General features: G+C 42.5%; 2 protein-coding genes across 3 annotated transcripts; both read right to left on the reverse strand.

Annotated features, from left to right (window-relative positions):
- Nucleotides 1-1,974: 1,974 nt before the first annotated feature.
- On the reverse strand, nucleotides 1,975-13,103 carry ap1s1 (adaptor related protein complex 1 sigma 1 subunit). The gene is made up of 5 exons (XM_004080006.4): nucleotides 12,899-13,103; nucleotides 7,424-7,602; nucleotides 4,064-4,172; nucleotides 3,843-3,980; nucleotides 1,975-3,527 (listed from the first exon to the last, which is right to left on the reverse strand). Exons 1-5 carry the CDS (start codon nucleotides 12,899-12,901, stop codon nucleotides 3,480-3,482), a joined length of 477 nt encoding a protein of 158 aa, XP_004080054.1. The 5' UTR covers nucleotides 12,902-13,103; the 3' UTR covers nucleotides 1,975-3,479.
- A 1,521-nt stretch (nucleotides 13,104-14,624) lies between these two features.
- Nucleotides 14,625-19,848, reverse strand: serpine1 (serpin family E member 1). Of its 2 annotated transcripts, none has more exons than NM_001201522.1 (9): nucleotides 19,667-19,686; nucleotides 18,201-18,439; nucleotides 17,506-17,730; nucleotides 16,920-17,114; nucleotides 16,632-16,830; nucleotides 16,449-16,549; nucleotides 16,231-16,317; nucleotides 15,099-15,182; nucleotides 14,625-15,010 (listed from the first exon to the last, which is right to left on the reverse strand). In NM_001201522.1, the coding sequence occupies exons 2-9, from the start codon at nucleotides 18,436-18,438 to the stop codon at nucleotides 14,964-14,966; spliced, it is 1,176 nt and encodes a 391-aa protein (NP_001188451.1). In that variant the 5' UTR covers nucleotide 18,439; nucleotides 19,667-19,686; the 3' UTR covers nucleotides 14,625-14,963. The 2 variants fall into 2 exon arrangements, with proteins under 2 accessions (NP_001188451.1, XP_020567066.1); XM_020711407.1 differs by having other exon boundaries at nucleotides 14,743-15,010; nucleotides 19,667-19,848.
- Between the last annotated feature and the right edge of the window lie 632 nt (nucleotides 19,849-20,480).

The following is a 20,480-nucleotide window of genomic DNA, read 5'->3' on the forward strand; positions in this document are numbered from 1 at the left end:
AATTCTGCTGGATGTAAATCCTTTTACAAATTAGAGACCCACTCCAATGAAAACACTGTTTTTAACGTGTACTCAGTGGCGAATTTAGCAGTTTGGGGGCCCCAGGTGAACAATAACAAGGGGCCCTCTGCAGGAGTTGGATTGATTTCTCCTTTTTTTTTTTTTTTAATCCTTACCCATAGTGTAAATCATTGAATAACAGCCGTACTGGTCCAGACAACATCAATGTCAAGAATCCAAAAGTTTTAATAAGAATTAAAAAACTAAAGTCACAATTAAATGTTAAAGACATGCATCTTATATTATATTATTTTAACTTGGAAAAATAGTACATTTATAAAATGCACTAATTTGTTAATATTTTGAAGGAACAAATGAGGATTTGCTGTCTTTTCGTTAATTAGTCAAGTTCTAATAAAGAGGACAAAAGAAACAGAGTTTTCCTGATCCTGTTCTTGTCTTTCCGTCTTCCAGCACTTTTGGAAGTCAGGCAAAAATGTCTTGCTTTCTTTTGGCCTTTTCCTCTTTTCACTCTGCTTCATTTGAGCACTTTTTTTTTCCAATTGCTTTGAATCATCAATTGATTTCTGTGTTGCCAGATTGAGCTACGGTTTTCCAGCCTAAAAGTCATCTAAAATTAAAAAGTATTTGTTACTTTCTAGTTGTGTAATAAAAGAAAATTATCCACAACACTGACAGTAAAAAATCCTCCCAAAAACGTATACGTCTTGGTTTCCTATGTCGGAGAGTCCTGTGCTTTTGGTTTTTAGTTTTCTGCTGGCGGCCTCCAAGGGGAAACCATAATGCCACACATGCATTCATAAAACAAATGTTCTATTGTATATATTATTTATTACAATAAACTCTGTTGTTTTTCGGCCTCATTCAGTCTTTTCAGCACAGCTTCACGTCAGTTCTGAAGTGAAATACATGACCTTTCATAAAGAAAGGGAGAACAAGGAATAAAAATGTCTAGTTAGAACACGTTAGTGTGAATGAATATTTATTTTAGTATCAGTAGGCTTTACATTTTATGACGGCAGGTGATGACAGGTGAAGCACACACCCAACAGCGTATATGTGCTTGAAACGCGCTTCAACCAGGAACTAATAGCTCCATAACCGATCCAAAACCCGCCCAAATTATGTCAATTCCACCTAAAGCTATTTTTTACCTGCAAAGTCAGAATAAAAACTGGCCTACCAGCTCTGCATGCTTTTTTGTGGTATTTTTCTGACACAAAGAAATTTAAGCTTAAAGTTTTAATTCTATGTATTTATTTTTTTCAAATTGTTGTAAATTAGGAATAAAAAAAATGCAGTTTGAAAAAAAGCACATTTGTGATGTGGTAAATACGTTGGGGGAGGGGGGCATCCTGATGCATCCACTTGCAGACGACTGGCTGTCTTGAACGTCTTTGTTTTCTTCTTCTGCCCTGGCATCTGAATCTGTACGGCTGAGTAGATCCAACAATGCTCGCCATTTTTGTGGCACCGCTAACGGTAAGTTGTAGCTGGAAGCTGGCAGAGGAGGGTGTAAACAGAGAGCTCTCAGCAACCAGAAAGGGAAGGGGGGGGGAGGCGTGGTTTTTGCACAAACCCACGCTCCAGCCTACAACTCAGAGACAAATTTCTAAACAACTACTGCCGCTCTGCAGAAACTGTCCTAGAAAACGATACGTTTTTGGGTTTCGGCTACTTTCTGCGTATTCATAACTAGATTGGCAATTCCTTCAAAGGAAAGCTATAGAGATTCGAAGTGTTTTAAGCTGTCACTATCAAAGGCCAAAAATACACAGTTTGAATATGGATGCACCTTTAGGTTTCAAGAACCGAGGGACATAGCTGCTCAAAGGTTCTTTAACTCACCACTAGGGGGCCTCAAACATTTTAAAACTTTCTAAGGATAAGACATTTTAAGACATTATTAGCATCTTAGTTGCTTTTTGTGCTCAGCGACCAGACGGATCCGTGTCACAATCAAAAACAGCTTTATTGTCACCAGCTCTCCATACAAACAAGAGTTCTCACTTTGAAAGACAGATTAGAAAATATGTACATACATTCCTGAAAGCAACACAAGCTGAAAGACGCGCACACGCACACACACCCCCATGCACACGCCCTCACTTCATTCTGTTAGGGGGCAGAGCCTCTGCTGAGCAGCGTGTCCCCAGCCTGCCTGATGCTCCACCAGCATCTGCGCATCCCGTAGGGAGACGTCAGACAGGGTTTTCTGCTCCCCAAGGATGAAGAATGAGCTTCTGCCAGAGAGGAAGAGGAGATGTAGGGGGGAGTGTGCTGGATGTATGTAACAGAGGAAGCATCAGAGGTTTTTTAATGAATTCATAATCACATTCAGCCGCTGAGAGATCGATAACAGTCACTCACATCCAGATCCTTCTGTTGGATCATTCCTAAAACAAACAAACAGTCATTTTGAATCAGTCGCTGCAGCTTTGAGGAGCCAGCGGACTTCTGCGTTCCTTTATCGTCACGTATGACTTTTAAATGCGATCCGACGACCGCGTCAGCTTTTAAAGTCTGCAAGACGTTTCTAACTGTTAACTCAAACGGCTGATGTTTTTCTGCTGTGAAAGATGAAGAGGAAGTCCATCAAGAAGAGCTGTGGTTCACCGTCCAGATTTAAGGCAGCTTCTCTTGATGTAAATAATCAATGCATTGCTTGGTGGTTTAATCACAGATTTATCTGGAAGAAATTAGAAAATAAAAAATAAAACCTTTAAAAACGCTTTTAAAAGTCCAGAAAACTGTTGATGAAGACTAATTCTGTTTGCTTTGTGGAAAAGGTTTAATAAAAGCAAAAGTGGCACAAAGCTGCAGTGGATCAGGACACTCCACGAGTGTTTATTTATGTCCCCTCATCCGAGCTTCCACAGCCGTTTCCTCCACCCCATCATTCTTCGTAGGATATTTTTGATGATCATTTCTTACGGCTTAAATGTGTGTGTTTCTTCGTGAAGATCAGGTTAAATCATCGCGTCTGCTGGGGTGAGAAGCGGGTGCTTGGTAAGGCCTGAAGGGGGCAGTAGTTGACCGCGGTGCTCTTCATTTCTGGGGCGACACAGAGCGGGGAAGCAGCTGGACCGGCATCAGTAGTCTGACGGGACCAGAGGGGAACGTCGACAGGAATGTTGCTGCAGTCCTTCACTGAGGACCAGAGTCTAAACGTGAAGGAGAGCCGATGCGGTGAGGCCTGCTCTGGTGGACATTCTTCACACCTGAGACTTCAGCTGGACTCCCCCCCCCCCGTGACAACCACACACAACCACAGCCCCACGCTGGGCTCACACTCACTCACAAACACGACAAAAGGCTGCGGATCTGCTGCCTGAGCATCTTCCCCACGACAAAAGGTGGGGCAGCAGAGCCCAGAGCCAGCGGCACAAGTCCGAGCATGCTCAGTTCCAGGCACTCTGCCCTCCGCCTCGTTGCTGTGGCAACAGCTCTGTTGTGTACTACGCCAAGCCCATCTCCTCCAGAACGCTGCGAGGGGATTCGTCCTCCTGCACAGACAGAAACATGACGTGACGGGGATTTGAACCTGGAACTTGCGCTCTCAATCTTTTTTTTTTTAACCAAACCAAATCTGACGGAAAGGGAAAAAAAATGGAAGAATGGAAGCTCCTGGAGAACTTTGGATGGATCTGCAGCTGCAGAAACACCAACATATCTTCCATTTCTGGTCAACAAATCCTTTTTAAAACAAGAGAGTGCGCCTCTTTCCCATCAGATAATGAGAAGGAAACTCAGGTGATAGATGACCTCTGCTCCACAACGGAGCTCCAACCCTGAGGTGGAGCAGGTGAAGGAGTCCTTACCTCCTGCAGCAGGTCCGCTTGCTCAATGGCTTTGAGGACGCTCTTCTTCGACGTGTCCTGGATCTCCCCTCCCATCAGGAACTCATCCAGGATGAAGTAGGCCTTCTCAAAGTTAAAGATGATGTCCAGCTCACACACCTGCGCACAAAAAAACGGCGTCGGCGCCTCCATTAGTACCCCGGACCTGCAGCTTCTGATCCGACCGCAGCTCCATCACTCACGCTGCCGAAGTATTTATCCAGGAGCTCCACGAAGCGGTGGATGACCTCCAGGGTGATCAGCTCGTTGTCCTGCTCCTCTATTGCACAGCAGAAATACAGGCTGGCGTACCTGCATGGATAAAAGACAAAAGCACCGCATGAATCACCTCTGACCAGACGACCCTGACCTCAACCTTCAGACTTGCTCCGGTTCTGCAACATGAAACATCCTTTTTCTATCAGTGTCACCTCAAACATCCAAATTCAGATGATCTTCAGATATATAGAATCTGTGGTTAACAAAATAAAGAATCTGATTTTTTATTATTGTTTTCCACTGGGCCCTTGGGGGCCCCTGGGGGCCTCTGGAGAGCCACTGGATACACAAATTGTGACCAATCAGCAGACTGGAATGGCAGCTATTTCACGCTAAACTGAAACATATGTGAGCAAAATCAGACATAGGGAAAAAGCGAGTTGAGACACAACGCATGCAAAAACATTTGTTTCGCAAGTGCAAAATTATTTTTTAAAAGCAAAAAAAAAAAAAAAAGGTTTTGAAAGCAGACAAAATTTCAAAGCAAAGATAAATAAATTTAAAAGCAGAGAAAAAATATGTGAATGCAGATATTTAATATTTTCATCTGCAACTTAGAAAGCTTTGTTTGCAATGTGGTGCCATAAATATTGCTCCATAGAGGACAACAAAAAATAGTGAAAGCAGGTGGGTATTCCAGGAAGCATGTTTAAACTAGCCTGACTTTAACCCTGAACTCTGGCTGAAATCCGCCTGAACTCGCTTACTCTGGGTATGTCGGTTCCAAAAGACCGGATATGAGTTGGCGTAATTACGCCCGACTCGGTAACCCTGGGTTAATGGGCGTGCACAGCAGGTACATAAAGACATTCTCAATAGATCGCCGATTTCCGGAGTCACCATGGAAACGTGTGGAGAAAAAAGAAAGCGCTATATTTCAGTGAGACGGAGTCTGAGGTTTTAATGACGGCGTATTAAGATTATACGTCCATCAAAAAAGTAACACGGCTGCATCATCATCAAAAGAAAGAGTTTCTGCTTGTAGTAGAAGAACAGACAAAGTAAACGCACAAGTTTCTGATCTTATTTCCATTTTCCTCGTGACGCACATAACTTATCCAATTTTTCCAACTTAAATGAATGACTTCTATTGGTAACAAATAATTGAGTTAAATTTATTCAACCTAATTTCTTACTTCTATAAAACTCAATAATTGTTTATCCAACTCAAATTTACGTATTTATCTAACTAAATGTCATATTACTCCAATTCAATTAATATTTTTTCCATCTTAATTAATTAAAATTCTTGAACTCTCATATGTCTAAGTTTGAGCCAGCAGATATACTCATTTTATAACAATAAAAAGGACGGGGAAAAAATGCACGGAGTGCAAAAATTGATTAAAGAATTTTCTATTACTATCATTGCTGACCGTAGGGGTGCTATATAAACTCATCATCCTCTCCTTCACTCTCACTCATGGTGCAGAGACGTAAGCATAGTAGGCCAAAATAACTCGGCAAAACACAGTAAAACAGCTAAACAACTAAACACATTTGGTCAAAAACCCACACTTAAATACAAATCCGTCCAGACAGGCAAAGGGAATGGTATCCCACAATCCCTTGCGGTGCTGATCTAACACCAAAGTTACACCTACTTAATTGAATGAATTTGAATGAAAGGAAAATAACTGTTTGACTAAACAAAAAAATGATTTATCTTAACTGAAGCAAAAAATTAAGTTGGATCAAAGTGAAAAAGTTGAATTTTCCAACATCCATATGTGGTCTCATCAACCTCTCACGGTGGAAAAAGTATTATCTGAGCTTCTTCATCCACTAAATCATCTTCAAATGGACACCCCATGCTGCTTCACCTCTCTCAAAACAAACTAAGCTTCAACTAAACCTGCTCCAGACCAGGTTATGTTCAGAGCATGAGTTTCCATGGCAACTTGACCTACCCTGAAACAAACCTCCATTTCTGGAACCGAAAGCTGAGGTTATCAACTTCCTTAGCCTCAAACTTACCGTGGGAGCTAGCATGACCTGCTTTCTGGAATACCCCCCTGTTGAGCTTAAAGTTTTATAAACAACAAAAAACGTTTAAAACTATTTTACTCCAACGCTCAATTCATGGAACACATGAAGGGAAAGACCACAATTGATCAGAAAAGACATTTTACTTTCTGGACCAAAAGTAATACCGTATTTTCACGACTATAAGGCGCACTCAAAAGTCATAAATTTTCTTCCGCCAGCAGGGGGCGCCCTATGAGCCGGTGCGCCTTTTGTGTAGTTGTGGGTTGTAGAAAAAGATGGAGGGGGGAGGGAGAGAGACGTAAAGGCCAAGTGGAACCTAACTGCAGTGCAACTATCTACATTTTAAAGCCTTCTATGCTCCTTTTACCTCATAACCCTCAAACATTTCAGTACAGGAGGAGCGAGCAGAGAAGCAGCTGGCCCACTGCTTTGAACTGCTACCTTCGCTAGCGCATAGGAGGAGAAATGCAGAGACAGACTGGCGCAGTTCTGTGTGTGTGTGTGTGCTGAAAGCAGCTCCGTTTTCTAGCGCATAGAAAGGAAGAAAGGAGACGGCACACGCAGCGTCTGTGTGTGTGCTGTGTGTTTAGCGCTTGTACGGAGGAAGGGAGCGCTGCAAGTGAGCGACCATTCAGTTTGTGATCAGTTAGGGAGAACAGTAACAAGATAAAAATATTTTCTCTACAAAAAACAGAGACTGGATGTTTTATTAACCCACTCTAGAAGCGCTGAGGTTCTGAACGGGGCGTTAACGTGCCCGCGCCTTAACACCCGGTGCGCCTTTTGTATGTGTCAAAGACGGAAAAATCCCCCGTGACTGAGACCGCGCCCTAACATCCGGTGCGCCCTAACATCCGGGGCGCCCTATGGTCGTGAAAATACTGTATTTGTTTTTTATGTGTGTGTGCAAACACTTCTCTGTCAACATGATAACTCTGGAGCAATAAACTGGTCAACAGTTGTTGGTCAACAGGAAATTAACCTGTTCCTGTCTTTTGATCGGTTTGCTGTGGATGAAGACTAAAACGAGACCCGCTTCAGTCCAGCGTGAAAACACAGCTCAACAGCAGTCGGTGTGGTTTCTCCGTTGAAGGACACGGATGAAGATCAGGAGAAGCACACAGTGACCTCTGAGAGATCAGAGACTAATGGAGACCGAGAGTGGGCCTCATTTTTGTCACCGCATTTAGGTCCTGCTGTTCCCCAAGCACAGCGGCACAAACTCAACCCAGAGCCACACACAGTCAGTCGGCTCATTCGGTGTGTGGTTTGTGCAAAAGCCAGGGCCGTGTCACCTTTTGTAGACAATCTTGAGGTCCTTCCACTCCAGGAAACTGCACATCTTTGGTTTGCGCGCCAGCACGATCTGCATGAGCTCGCGCACCATCTTCTTCTTGTCCCGCTCGGCGGTGGCAGTGTACCACTTCTGCAGCCGCAGCTTGCCCTGCCGGCTGAACAGCAGCATGAAACGCATCTGCAACAACAACAACAGCGCAGGCGGCCATTAGACGGGAGTTTTGATTCAACTCTAGAACTGCTCTAAATCGGACATTCATCGCTAAAGTCTGCTGACATTCATGTTAAAGGAATCATCCAAGAAATCCAGTATTCTAGAACATAAAAGCTTTCAGGAAACTGTTGAGAGTCGTGTAGACTGCTCGATAAAAAAAACTTTCACCATCAACTCATACACAAATTGTGACAAAAGCAGAAAAAGATTCTAGAGAAGAAAAAATTCAGGTAAATAAATGACGACAAAAATTCAATAAGTGGGATAATTTATGGAGATTTCACAAATGAAGAAACCAAAGATAAGTTAGGGGCTAGGAGGTGTGACAGGGGCTGGGGGTTGTCTGTAGGTATGGGGAGGGGGGCTCCATTTTAATTGTCCTGCTTTTTTTTAAATGTTGTTTTGTTTTGTTTGAATGTAAAGCACTTTGTGTTGTGCTTTTATAGGAAAAGTGCTTTATAAATAAAGTTTGACTGATTGATTGAAATATTATGTTCAAAATAAAACTTGATGCACATCTTACGAGCGTCGCTCAGCAAGAACAGATTGTTGCTGGAGGAAGCGTGCACAAAAAAAGAAAAAAGAAAATTTATTGTTATCGCAATATCAGGCTGTACCAGATGCGTATCGCAAAAGATGAAGACCATAAAACTTTAAATGGTAACCATTTAAGCTGAAATGTGCTGAAACAATCTTATGGCAGCTTGAAGTATTTAACCAATCAAATAAATCCCTTTATGCAATTGACCAATCGGATGGACTCCTTTGATGTAAGATGCTCGCCCCCTATGTAGACCAGAGCCATTTAGAGTATAATTTAAGCTACGTTGACTATTATTTTAGAACAGCTTCAGTCAAATGGAGATTATGCTTTTGGTTGTTTTGCTATTTGTTCATGTATCGCAAGTTATATCGTCATCTAGGGTTGTGCCGATGTACGATACCATCGTCCATCGTGATGGCTGACTGACATCACTATGGAGAGACACCATCGTGATGCCACGCCCCCCGCCACGCTGCGAGTCGACACCATAATAAAAATCCATGCGGGAAACGCCACAATCTGCATCTTGGCCGCACGTAAATATCTGGGAATAACATCAGCCTTTATTTTGTCGGGACACGACTGGAAACAAATCCACGTGATTGTTTGAATGGTTTCTAAGGACTGAGCGACATTTCTGCTTTGAAAAGCTCTCACACCGCTCCAAAGCCACTGTGTGAGTTGGCGGTCCGAGCTCTGCCCGGAAACACACTTTTAGACCTGGTTCTCCTGAGTTCGGTAGCTCGTTCACCTAGAGCTGCAGGACAGATCGCAGTCCTAAGTCTCCCACACATGGCGCACACGTAACAAAGCATCACCCCTTCCCCTAAAAACACAAAGTCCGTCTGCTCTGCTCAGAGACACGGTCGCTCGGTCCACCGCTTGACTAATCAAGTGCAGGAGCGGACTACTTTCCCATTTTGTTTGTTATGTTTTTTTTTTTTTTTTTTTAAAGTCATTTCCCTCAGTTTATACTGGATCATTGCGGATGAGTTATTAGTTGGGAAATAAAATAAATGAAGTAAAATCTTCTTCTTTCGGCTGCTCCAATCAGGGGTCGCCACAGCGAACAAGTCGCATGGTAAACTTGGCAATGTTTTACGCCGGATGCCCTTCCTGACGCAACCTTCTCAAACCGGGCTTGGAACCGGCACAGGGGTAGAGAAGGGAACAGGGAGCAGCCCGGAGTCGAACCCTGGTTTCACGGACGGAAGGCGCCGCGAACCAGCACGAGCTAAACCGGCTCCAAAATAAATGAAGTAAAATAGCGAATAATAATTATATAATCACGAAAAATTAAAAATTCCCCCCGGACGATTTCAAGCTGTGATTATCCATATCGCAAAAGTCAGCAAAAATCGCAAAAAAAAATGGTAAACCTTAAATGTGCTAAAACAATCTTATGGCAACTTGAACTATTTAATGAATTGAATAAATCTCTTTATCCATTTCGCCAATCAGATGGAGCCCTTCATGTTGTTGACCAATCGGATGGAGCTTTTATTTTGAATGTTTCCCTCCTAATTAGACGAGGGTCATTTGGAGAATAATTTAAGGTGTTTTGACTCATATTTAAATTAAACTTTTGCAGTGAAATGGAAATGTTTTTGTTGTTTTTTCCTTTTTGTTCATTTATCGCAAGTTATATCATCATCGCAATATTGATCACTACTTTTGCAAATCACAGGTTTTTCTTCATATCATGTAGCCCAACATCTGTAGTCCAAGTGGACATCTTAAAGTTCCACTCTGATCATCTTTGGATCTGGTCAAAGCATTCCCAGTGGTCTTTTAGTTATAATTATGCTGTTTTTAGACATAATAAATTAAATAAAATAAAAATCGCTGTCATTTTCTGGGACATAGTTTCTGCAGAGCGGCAGTAGTTCATTAGAAATTTGCCTCTGAGTTGTGGGCAGGAGTGTTGGCGTGGAGTACGCCTACCTTCCTTTCCCATCATCCCTTTTGGTAACACTCTATACCGCTAGCTTTCAGCCCCATCATGCCCCCCGCCTAAACAAAAATGGCGAGCAATCTTGGAGCTTTCCAGCCGTACATCTTAGATCCAGATTCCAGCTCAGACCAGGAAAACAAAGACGTTCTTGGATCTATGTTTCTGACAGTGGATGCATCAGAATGGAGCGGAGCAGGAAGACTGTGGGCGGTCCAGCGTATTTTCTGCTTCACAAATACATTTTTATTCCAACTGAATATTTTCTTCTGCTCCTGATTCACAGTGATTTGAATAAAGAAATACTCCAAAATTGCATTTTTTTTTTATCCATGTCCTCCATCTTCAAGTCTTTCATGCCGCTCAATTCTGTAGCAGCGATTCTTTTTCGTGAATGATTCTCATCTGTTCAGAACACCTTTTCTTGTTTTTGAGCGACGCATTTTAAGCTCACAGGTAGGCCTGCACAATATACCGCAAATTTATCGTTATCGCAATTTCAAGCTGTGCAATATGCATATCGCAAAAGACAGCAAATTTGCAATAAATGGTTACCTTAGATGTGGCCAAACAATCTTATGGCAGCTTGACGTGTTTAATGGATTGAAAGAATCCCTTTCTGCATTTGACCAATCAGATGGACCCCTTCACGTTGTTAACTAATCGGATGGCGCCCTATTATGTTGTATGTTCGCCTCCTACGTCAACAAGGGTCATTTGTAGTATAATTTTTAAGCTGTTGTAATGGAATGGGAATAATATTTTTGGTTGTTTTGCTAATTGTTTAAATACCGCAAATTATATCGTTATCGCAATATTAATTACTAATATCGCATATCGCGAGTTTTTCTTCATATCGTGCAGCCCTACTTACAGGAAACGTAGTTGAGTGCAAATAACAATCATGTGATTCTAAATGCTAAGCTTCCATAAAAGACCTTCAATGGTTGCTCCCAACATTTTCCAAAAGGAGGAACAGATCAGCTGTGAATCTGTCAGACAGACGAGAAGAACCAGGACATTTGAGAGTTTCAAGAACTCCTTTAAAGCCTGAAAATATGACCACACGCCACAAAACTCCCAGGTGCCCCAGAACTGTCATGATAAATCAAATTTTCTATCAAGGTTCAAAAGACCTACTTAATGTGGTTTTCGCTTGAACTTCAAAGTTTCATAAAATAGAGCTAAGTTGATGTAGAGTGTGCCTGTTAAGGACTTCATTTGCATAAGGTTTCACTGAAATCAGCAGGAAATGCCACCTCAGTCTGGGTTATGTGCTCTATAAATAACATATGAAGCTACAATGAAGTTAAATTTAGCGTCTGAACCGGGCAGCTTCACTCAGAGGTTTTCAGAGCTGAATGAGGTCTAACTCATTTTTAAAGCCCTTAGGAGAGGAGACATTCAACCGGACTCTTTTTTTAGAAAGTGTATTTACAAGAGTCCTTCACAGAAATCAGGATTGAACGTGGTTTTTATTTATGTAGAACAGCTCCAGATTTATCAGTGCTCGTGTCACCAGAGGGATCCTGTCAATGATCTCGGACTTCAGTGACCCAAACGCTCATGTGACCACAGGCGTCGAAAAAGCAGCAATCTTTTATTTGTTGAAGGTGGAGATTGAAGTCGATTCTTTTGAGCCGGATTGAAGCCCGGTGCTTGTTGCAGACACATCTTTTGTTCCTATAGTCTCATTTTTCAAATGGGCAGATTAAAATAAAAAAAATATAAAAACAAAACCCTAAAAGCTTTCATTTCCCCATGCTTCCTCTTCCTCAGTACTGCAGTGTTATCAGGAGCACAGCTCACGGGTAACCGAAAACCCACGAAAACAGCGGCACACCAGCATGTGCACAAGTGGATGTCAACTATATGGTGCCCAGCAGGGAGACAAGACTAGAAGATTGCACACCTTGAGTGTTGCTGGTGAGCAGCACATGAGCCAGATGCTGCAAAGCTGCAACATCTGGTGTTCACTCAACAACAAACCAGCCCATATCATCACACTTCACCTCCATGCTTGGCGTGAAGAGTTTGTGCCAATGTCTTTCTAGTTTACAAACATTCTTTGCGCCCAATAAACCAACAGGCCTCAGAATGGCCCAAGTGTACAGCGTTTCCTCACTTATCGTAGGTGTTACGTTAAAAAAAAAATAGGCCGAATCCACAAATAATTACAGACGTTTAAGGCCGTAAAACTCATCGTTGCACATTTTATACACATTTCTCCAACAGACATGAACCTTTTCACACTTTTCTCTTGTTTAAACTCTGAGTTCAAACCGTCATATAAAAGTAACTCAAGTATTATAGAATGAAAGCAAAGATGATGACACGTCATCAAAGTCAACACTAATTAATTTCTCCATTAAAAACTATTTCATAGTTAATGGATGCAGAGCCCTCACCAATTCTATTTGATTTAAGATCAACAATTCAAAGGTGATATCCCGCCTGATGATGGGTCCAGGTGGTATACCTCACCTGGCCACCTCATCATGTCCGGGAGGGACGACGCTCTGCGCCGCCAGCTACACCTGGCTGGACTAAATCTGCACCCTAAAGCTCTGTGGATCTCAAACTACCAACACCTGTCCTACTTTTCCAGGCACGTGTGGATCAGGACGGTCGAAGCAGCCCCCCGGGCTGCGGCCTGGCCTTCAGGCAGGTAAACGGAGCGCAGGTGAGCATTTCCTGGAACAGTACACCTTGCTTTTGCTAGCATCATTAGCACAGCTGGCTCTAGAGTGGCGGCGGTCGCTTACCATTCTCTGCCGGCTATGGAGCACTCTTCCGGGCACACGGACGAACTCTGCAACGACGCAGACACGGCGGACGCTAAAGGTCCATGTCTGAGCTCTTCGAACCGGACCGAAAAACAGCTGCAGAGCCGCGATACGGACCGACGGTTTCAACCGCAGCCCTGCAACGGGTCCGGGTAGCCGAGCACTTCCGCCTAAGACCGAGCATGCGCACTACACATCCGCGTATGCTAGTCTATGACGTTGAGGACATTAAGTAAAAACTTTTAAATATTTGAAAATAAATAAATGTAAACATTGTCAAATAAATGTAAGACAATAAATGACATTTTAAAGTAAAATCAAACCATAAAAAAATGTATTTATTTATGCATGCATTGTGTGTGTGTTTGTGTATGACTGTATGAATGCATGTATGCATATATGCATGTATGTATGTATGACTGAATGAATAAAGGAACGGACGAATTAACGGACGGACGAACGAAGGAACGAGCAGGGAGCTGGTGGCCCACCAGCATATTTTCTATGTCACAAATGCAATCTTTTTCAAAGAGAATTATCTCATCTGCTCCTGATTCACAACGACTTGAATAAAGTAATCCTCATAAACACATTTTAAGTTTAAATTTCTTCATATATGTCCTTCATCATCAGAAAAATGCCACAAGAACGTGTTAAAGACACCAAAACACAATTTTCATCAGAGTGGGTCTTTAGTGTTTGCAAGTGACTCCCCAACATTTAGTGTTGGGGAGTCACTTGTTCCATTTTAGCCTTTTCAAATGTTTTTACTGAAGCTGCTCTCAGCTGCTAGAGTTCAAATATCATCCTTAGTTAAAATAATAAATATGCAGACACTGCAACTCCATCCATTCATTTTCTTAACCAGCTTAATTATTTTTTTTAAGGTTACAGGGTTGCTGGAGCCTATCCCAGCCATTGTCATACTACACATGAGCATCACAAGAACACGCTGAACGCGGGTTATTGAACGCATGGTGTACACACTGATCTGTCGCTACCCGATACTAGCGCATGTTCTCACAGTTAGAGGAGGCTTGGCGTGAAATGCCAAAGTGATGCAAATCTCATGAATCTCGCTTCCGACTTTTTCTTTCACAGCTCTATTCCGATACATAAAAGACTTGGCGTCATAGAATTCCAGCCGGAACCACATTTTTTCATTTCTCCTCCACGATCCACGTTCAAACGATTGGCACTTCTGTGAATGAAGGGGGACGGGATCCAAATATTTCTTCCAAATCCAAGTACCTGATTGGTCAATGTTCAGTAGGTTTTACTTTTAATGGCCGTGCGTTTTATGCGTGGAGCTCGAAAACTGGCATGAAAACTTCTGTTGCATCACATGAATGCTTAAGATTTGAAGCCTGAATCACACTTATACTTGTGTTTACATCGACTTCTCAATAAAAGTTGTTGCTTGCTTAAACACATCAGGCAAAGGCGCGGTTCACCCTGTACAGTTCATCTATTCGTCCCAGGTATGCAGAAGCAAAAAGTCAGATTTAAATCTAAATAACGGTACTTGTTTATAATCCTTCCATTAGTTCTCCCCTGAACCTGAAAACAGCGACTGTAGCTTTGGAGCAAACCTGCACCACAACAAAGACGTATGGAAATGTACGGAAAGAAAGGCTGCAAATGTGCAAATTCACAAAACTTTAATAAATATGAAAACAGCAAAAATACTGATGAAGCTTTATAGGAAACAGCAATAACACACATGACATTTAAAGTTTGGTCAGACATCATCTGTACAAATTTGGGAATCAGTGTCAACATTTTGTTCTCTTAAAGTTTCTTTCTTTCATGTTTTTTTTTTGAAAAATAAACCTTCATATAAATAAATAACAGTAAACAAACAAACTCTCGTCGAAGTCTCAGTCAGTGTTGAACAAATGTCCTTTCAGCTGTTGTTCATGAGGAAAACTCGGGGGAGTCGTAGAGTTTTCTGAGTCCTGCAGGTCTTGTGTCGGGTCCTTAACACGAGGTTCTGAGCAGCAGGAGTCTCACACAGTGGGACGACAGCAGTTCATCATGAAAATCACTGATGTTCCGGTTGGTTGAAGTGACCCATGAAGAGAACGACACCTAAAAACACAACGGAAAGCATGAGGTGTCTGACCCGCCCACTCGACGGGTGTTGTTAAGTACTGAGATTTTGCACTGGGAGTTTTACCTGTGGACTTGTGCTGAATGAGAAAGAGGAATGGTCGGTCCAGTATGATCTCCTCCACGGCCATGCGAGAGAACATCACGGCAGCTAACACAGGGAAGAAGGTTAGATCTGGTCAGTAAAAAAGTGGTTTGATTTGGTGAGACGGAAATGTGTAAGAGGGAACCAATTGCCTTGCATTGTTTAACCCTTATCATAACATTAAATGCAAAAAACTATTTATTTTTATTTTTTTATGCAATGGGAGACTTTTCATTACTTCATATAGAACAGAAATGTATTTCACCAAATTTACTGTGTATTTCAATTATGACAACCAGATATAAAATGAACTAAAAGTCAACATTAAATCTGGGTCCACATAAAATGTTACAAATTATTAATTAATTATTCCCAAGGCAATAACCATCCTCAATTCCAAAATACACAGATAAATCTGCATTAGCACAGTCCACTTAAGCGTCTACACAACAATAACACTCTACCTCATTGCCACCACTTGTACATCTGATGTGTTCGCACAAAATGTTGCACGTAATTTTGAACACAAATCTTGGACATTCTTTACTACAGTTTATATTTGCACACTGTATACGCTGTATATACTGATTTATTTGATATTATATTTTGTTATTTTGTTACTCTCGCAGTGGAATGGTGATGCTTCAATACCATTGCACAATGGACAATGACTATAAAAAGCAAATCTATCTGTCTATTATTAAACGCTCACTGTAAACATCTACATGTAAATTGTGTGAACAGTAAAAATAACACTTATAGTATTATTTAGAAGTACAAAACATTGTGGTTTTAATCATAGAAACAAATCTGTTCGTTTCGTTTACTGAAGACGTTTTAGAAATGAGCGAAAGTCTCTCAGAAGGACTCTGCCACATGTGTTGCCACATGTTTACAATAACAGAATTTAGCCAATCACAGTCAAGCAATTGTACACATGGTTTTCAGAAAATGCTGGGGACCACATATTATTGATTTTATTATAGAAATGTGAATGTGGGCCATGGGCCGGACTTTGGACATGCCTGTTCTAGACCCTTCTGTTCTGGACTCTAACAAGTTTCTCTTGAGTTTTTGTGTAAGATGTTGGTCTGATGGTGAGAATTGGGGCTACCTGTGGCAGCTGCTGCCTTGGTTCCTTGTTCGTTCACCTCAATCGTTACTCTCTGCAGGACTTTGGACACGCAGAGCCTCTCATCAGCTGGAAGACGCAAACAGACACAGATTAGATGCAAAGCTCAGGTGATTGTTTTTAACTGTCTCTCAAACTTTTGCTTCCACACGCAGACACAAACACAAACGGACTTCCAAAGAGCTAGCTGCCAGACTTACAGGTTATCCGTGTGAAGTCAGCAGTGGCCAGGTTGAACATGTCTCCCAGTCCCATCTTATGCAGAGCAGTCTTCATGTTCACTTCAGAGTTCAGAGAAAACCTGTTCAAGTGCAAGACAGACGATTTAGTTTGCTGCTGTTAGAAAGATGGTCCCAACCTATCACCAAGCAGCCGGAGCCCACCTCGGCATGGCCAGCTGCCGGTTGACCTTCCTCATCTCGGACCTCCACTGCCTAATTTTCTGGCTGCTCAGATCTGCACTGAGCATGCCCAGTGGCACATCGTGCTCAAAAGGTGACACCAGCAGCATGCTCAATGTGTCGCCCTCATATGGCACTTCAATCACATCGTAGTCCACCCCATCAGAAGTCACAAATTCCCCTGTAGATGCAGAAACAGAGAAAGATGTAGCTCGGGATTCAAGTCCAAAAAAAGCAAAGTGTCAAGATTTGGTAAAATGATCAACCTACCATAGTTGAAGCGGTTTGTGAGTCTCATCATTGGTACTGGCACCTTGCTGCCGTTGGCGCAGTGGAACATCCTCTCCTGTGTCAGTTTGGGGTTGAAGGGAACCTTCCACAGGCCCTGGAAATGGAGGGCATTCAGGAGGACCATGCGGGTCTCATCACTCAGAGATCCAGATGCCAAGAAGTCCTGGATCGAACCTGAACGTGAGAACAAATGGGTAAATGTGGGCACGCTGCAGCTTTTTGTTTTCCTCCTGTGCTGAAAAACTCCTTTTGTCCTTTTGTCCTTCCATTCAAGTAGAGTTGCTGATCTTCTTCTCTTTAGTCTTCATGCTGTTCAACTTGTTTAAAATCTTGTAAAGTAACTCAGCTTCTCAGCCATTTTTTTTGGCTTTCTGCTCTGCTATGAGCTAATTACTGTCACAACAATTTGAACAAAGAAATACTCAGTAAAGCCATTTTTAAGCCCTATTTTCTTGGACTCCGTCAACAGAAAAATGCCACAAGAACATATTTCAAACATAAAAAGCAGCATTTTCATTGGAGTGGTTGTATATGGTCCAGTCTGTTGCTGGATGGATGTCAGTACCTGCAGTGTGGTCAGAGACCCAGGCATTGATGATGTTGACAGCCTGGTCTGACTTTGTGAAGTCCACCTGGTGGGGGTAGGTCTGGAAGGTCTTGGCCAGGGCCCGGCGGTATCCCTTTTCCAGGCTCATCTTTCTTTCCACCATCACCCCACTGGCAATATTTACCCCTTCCTCACTGGCCAGGTCCCGCTGCAGGAACCGCTGCTGCCGAGGCATCCCGCGATCTGCAGGCAAACAACACTTGATGTGTCCTGAAGCCTCTCGGTGACTCTTTCTCCCTGAAAAGTCCTGTCTGATCCTGAACCTCTGAGTCTCAGAACTGAGCCGCCTGTGTCACTTTTACTCATTGTGCTCCAATGCTGATAGGAGAAGACCATCATCTCCAGTGATGTTTGCTCACTTAGACGATTGCTCACACACATCCTGACCCTGTCAGTTGCTATGTCTCAAAGGAAAAACACAAACTGTGTGACATCTATAGAACGGCCTAAAGATGAAAAATCCCTTTTTCAGTGTTTTTTTTTGTTACCATGGTTACTTTTCTTCCCCTACAGAATGAAACTAATTTAAACAGGATTTACAGCAATGCAAAAGTTACTCAGTTTATACAGCTTAAAATGCCAGACAGTGTGAGTTCTACCCAAAATGTCTGCAGACCTAAAGCTTAAATGTGCTAAGTCTGTGACCCACTCACCTCTCAGAGAAAAGCCCATGGCTGCAGTCAAGGCCCTGTAGGTGTCTCCATCAGCGCCAAGCTGCGCCATGGCCATGACAGAGGCAACACCATACGGCGACAAGGCCAGGTTCTGATCCACGGAGTCCTCAGCCACCTGAGAGAAGACCTTCAGGCCAAAGTCATTCTGCTTCTCCTGCAGGGAGCCGAGCCCCGCTCTGGTCAGGGTCAGCAGCAGGAAAACGGACACACAAATCATACTGTGAAGAGAAAAAACAGTGAAAGTCTTAAATGGGTGCTGCTCATTTTGATTAACACAATGTCAAACAGTATTTTACAATGAAAAGGTAAGAATGTTCTTTGGAATTTCTTAAAGCTCAATGTAGCTCACACGCACATGCTACATTCATCAGGCGGGACAATGTCAATATAGCACTGGTCTACTAAGGTGAGCAAAAACGCAGTAAGGAAAAGTCAATCTGCACCGAAAAGCTTCCCACTCTAAATCTGGGGGGGTAAACATCAACACCAGCAAACTTCTCAGCTATGCTGAGAGCTATCCAGCATTCATAAATTCATAAAGGTCTGGAATGGAGATGAACGTCTGAAGATTGATTCATGCTTCACACCAGTGGCTTGACTTTCAAAACTACATGTATTTTTAAGAGGTCTGTTATTTTTTGATCAAAACTCAAAAGACTCATTTGCATAAAGGCAATGGACTGTGCAATATGCAGACCACTACAGACCAAGGAGGTACATCTCAGACCTTTCAGAGCATTTTCCATGCTAAGTCTTCTCAGGGAAGGCCTTGGAAGCAAATTTAATATAAATAAAGCACGACCTAACCAATAGAATTATTACAAATAAAAGACCAAAGTGGGGCTGCAATATTGGTCCAAAAAAATATAAAAGAAAAAACTATGAAGCACAGAAGTGATGTGAGTCTGTTTTGCAGCTACATGACCTGTAGCTGCAGACCGTAAACCCGTCTGTCTATCAGATTATTCCAGAGTCAGATCTGAGGCCATGCTGCTGAAAGCTGAGGATTGGCTGAAGTCAGGTCATAGGTCAGAGAAGCATTGTTGAGAACAGATAGTGACAAAGTCTAGCCACAGATCCAGCGAGTTTGTGTTCTTGCTCAGGGTTTGTTAGCACCAACGCAGTTAAGACCCAGTGTGGGTGTGGTGCTAGCAATCACTGCTACTGACTATTCCATGTGATAATACAGCTGAGTGATGTTTATACCTAGTGAAGGTGTTTTTGGCCATTTGTTTGCCTCTATTTGAACAATTTTTGAATCATCATTCATTCCTACTATGTTTTTAACCTATAATCTCCTCAGTGCCATAATAGTAGAGGCTTGATGAATAGATCATTTTAAGAAATTTGCAGCATACAATATAATTCTGTGGTTCACTAAACCAAACTAAGACAAGTCCTCTTGTAGTTCAAGTGCAACCCATCAGATGTGTCGGCGTTCTTACCTTTTAACGGTGGTTGTCAGGCGTAAAGAGCAGGTCTCTGTTGCTTCAGCTCTGCTGCTTGAGTCTGAAGAAACGATGGGGGCTTGTCTTTTTGTACTGCAGTCAGGAACCCGCCCCCTCTCTTCAACACACTCTCGTGGAAACGCTGTCAGAGACGATGAAGTCATCTGACACTGTCTGGAGAGACTTCCTTTTAAATGAACTCCAACTCTCTCCTCTGACTAAGGCATGACAGGGCACATGGAAACTCGCTGAACTGTTTTCCACGACCAGAGCAGAAGAAAAGGTCCGGAAGTTCACGGATTTCTGTGTCCCTGGGTGTCTGATAAATGCTGCGACTTGTCAGCAACTGGCTGATGGCCAAGTGCCTTTTTTTTAACATCCTAGACTGAGTCATGCTAGGACAGCCATGTCTTCATTTAGTCTAAAATTGTGTTTTTAAAGGTGTTCAAAAAATGTAATGATTGTTTACCAACTATTACATTCTTGCTTTGTTCAGGATTAGTTCAGGATCAGCTGCAAATTGGGTTTAGGGAGGTGTGAGAGCAGAGGCCGCCCCCTTTGCTGTCTGCTTCAACTTTTAACACCAACACATTTACACCAAATCATTAAAACCTCACGGGCTTTCAGCTGCAAAGGTGGTGAGTCAATCCCCTCCAGCTATTTAAATGTTCACATTCCTGAAGGAACAGACCGCAGAGGTGGGGTGGTTCTCTAACTGCCTTTACACAGCATTAGTTATGGCCTTTTAGATGCTCCGAAACTCACTTTTTCCAACCCAAAGTCAGAATCAAAAACATCCCTGGCTTAGCAC

Source organism: Oryzias latipes, chromosome 18 (assembly GCF_002234675.1).
Source record: "Oryzias latipes chromosome 18, ASM223467v1".
Taxonomy (NCBI): Eukaryota; Metazoa; Chordata; class Actinopteri; order Beloniformes; family Adrianichthyidae; genus Oryzias; species Oryzias latipes.

What these genes read in the sequence shown, in the direction of transcription:
- ap1s1 (XM_004080006.4), bottom strand. An exon ending in CTCAAGATTGTCTACAAAAG is followed by an intron (nt 4,173 to 7,423) that starts GTGACACGGCCC and finishes TTATCCATGCAG; the next exon opens with GTACGCCAGCCTGTATTTCT. An exon ending in TGGATAAATACTTCGGCAGC is followed by an intron (nt 3,981 to 4,063) that starts GTGAGTGATGGA and finishes TTTTGTGCGCAG; the next exon opens with GTGTGTGAGCTGGACATCAT.
- serpine1 (XM_020711407.1), bottom strand. Translation starts at nt 19,833, where the DNA reads ATGACTTCATCGTCTCTGACAGCGTTTCCACGAGAGTGTGTTGAAGAG. An exon ending in CGGCAGCTGGCCATGCCGAG is followed by an intron (nt 16,550 to 16,631) that starts GTGGGCTCCGGC and finishes GCACTTGAACAG; the next exon opens with GTTTTCTCTGAACTCTGAAG. An exon ending in TGACTTCACACGGATAACCT is followed by an intron (nt 16,318 to 16,448) that starts GTAAGTCTGGCA and finishes TGCGTCTTCCAG; the next exon opens with CTGATGAGAGGCTCTGCGTG.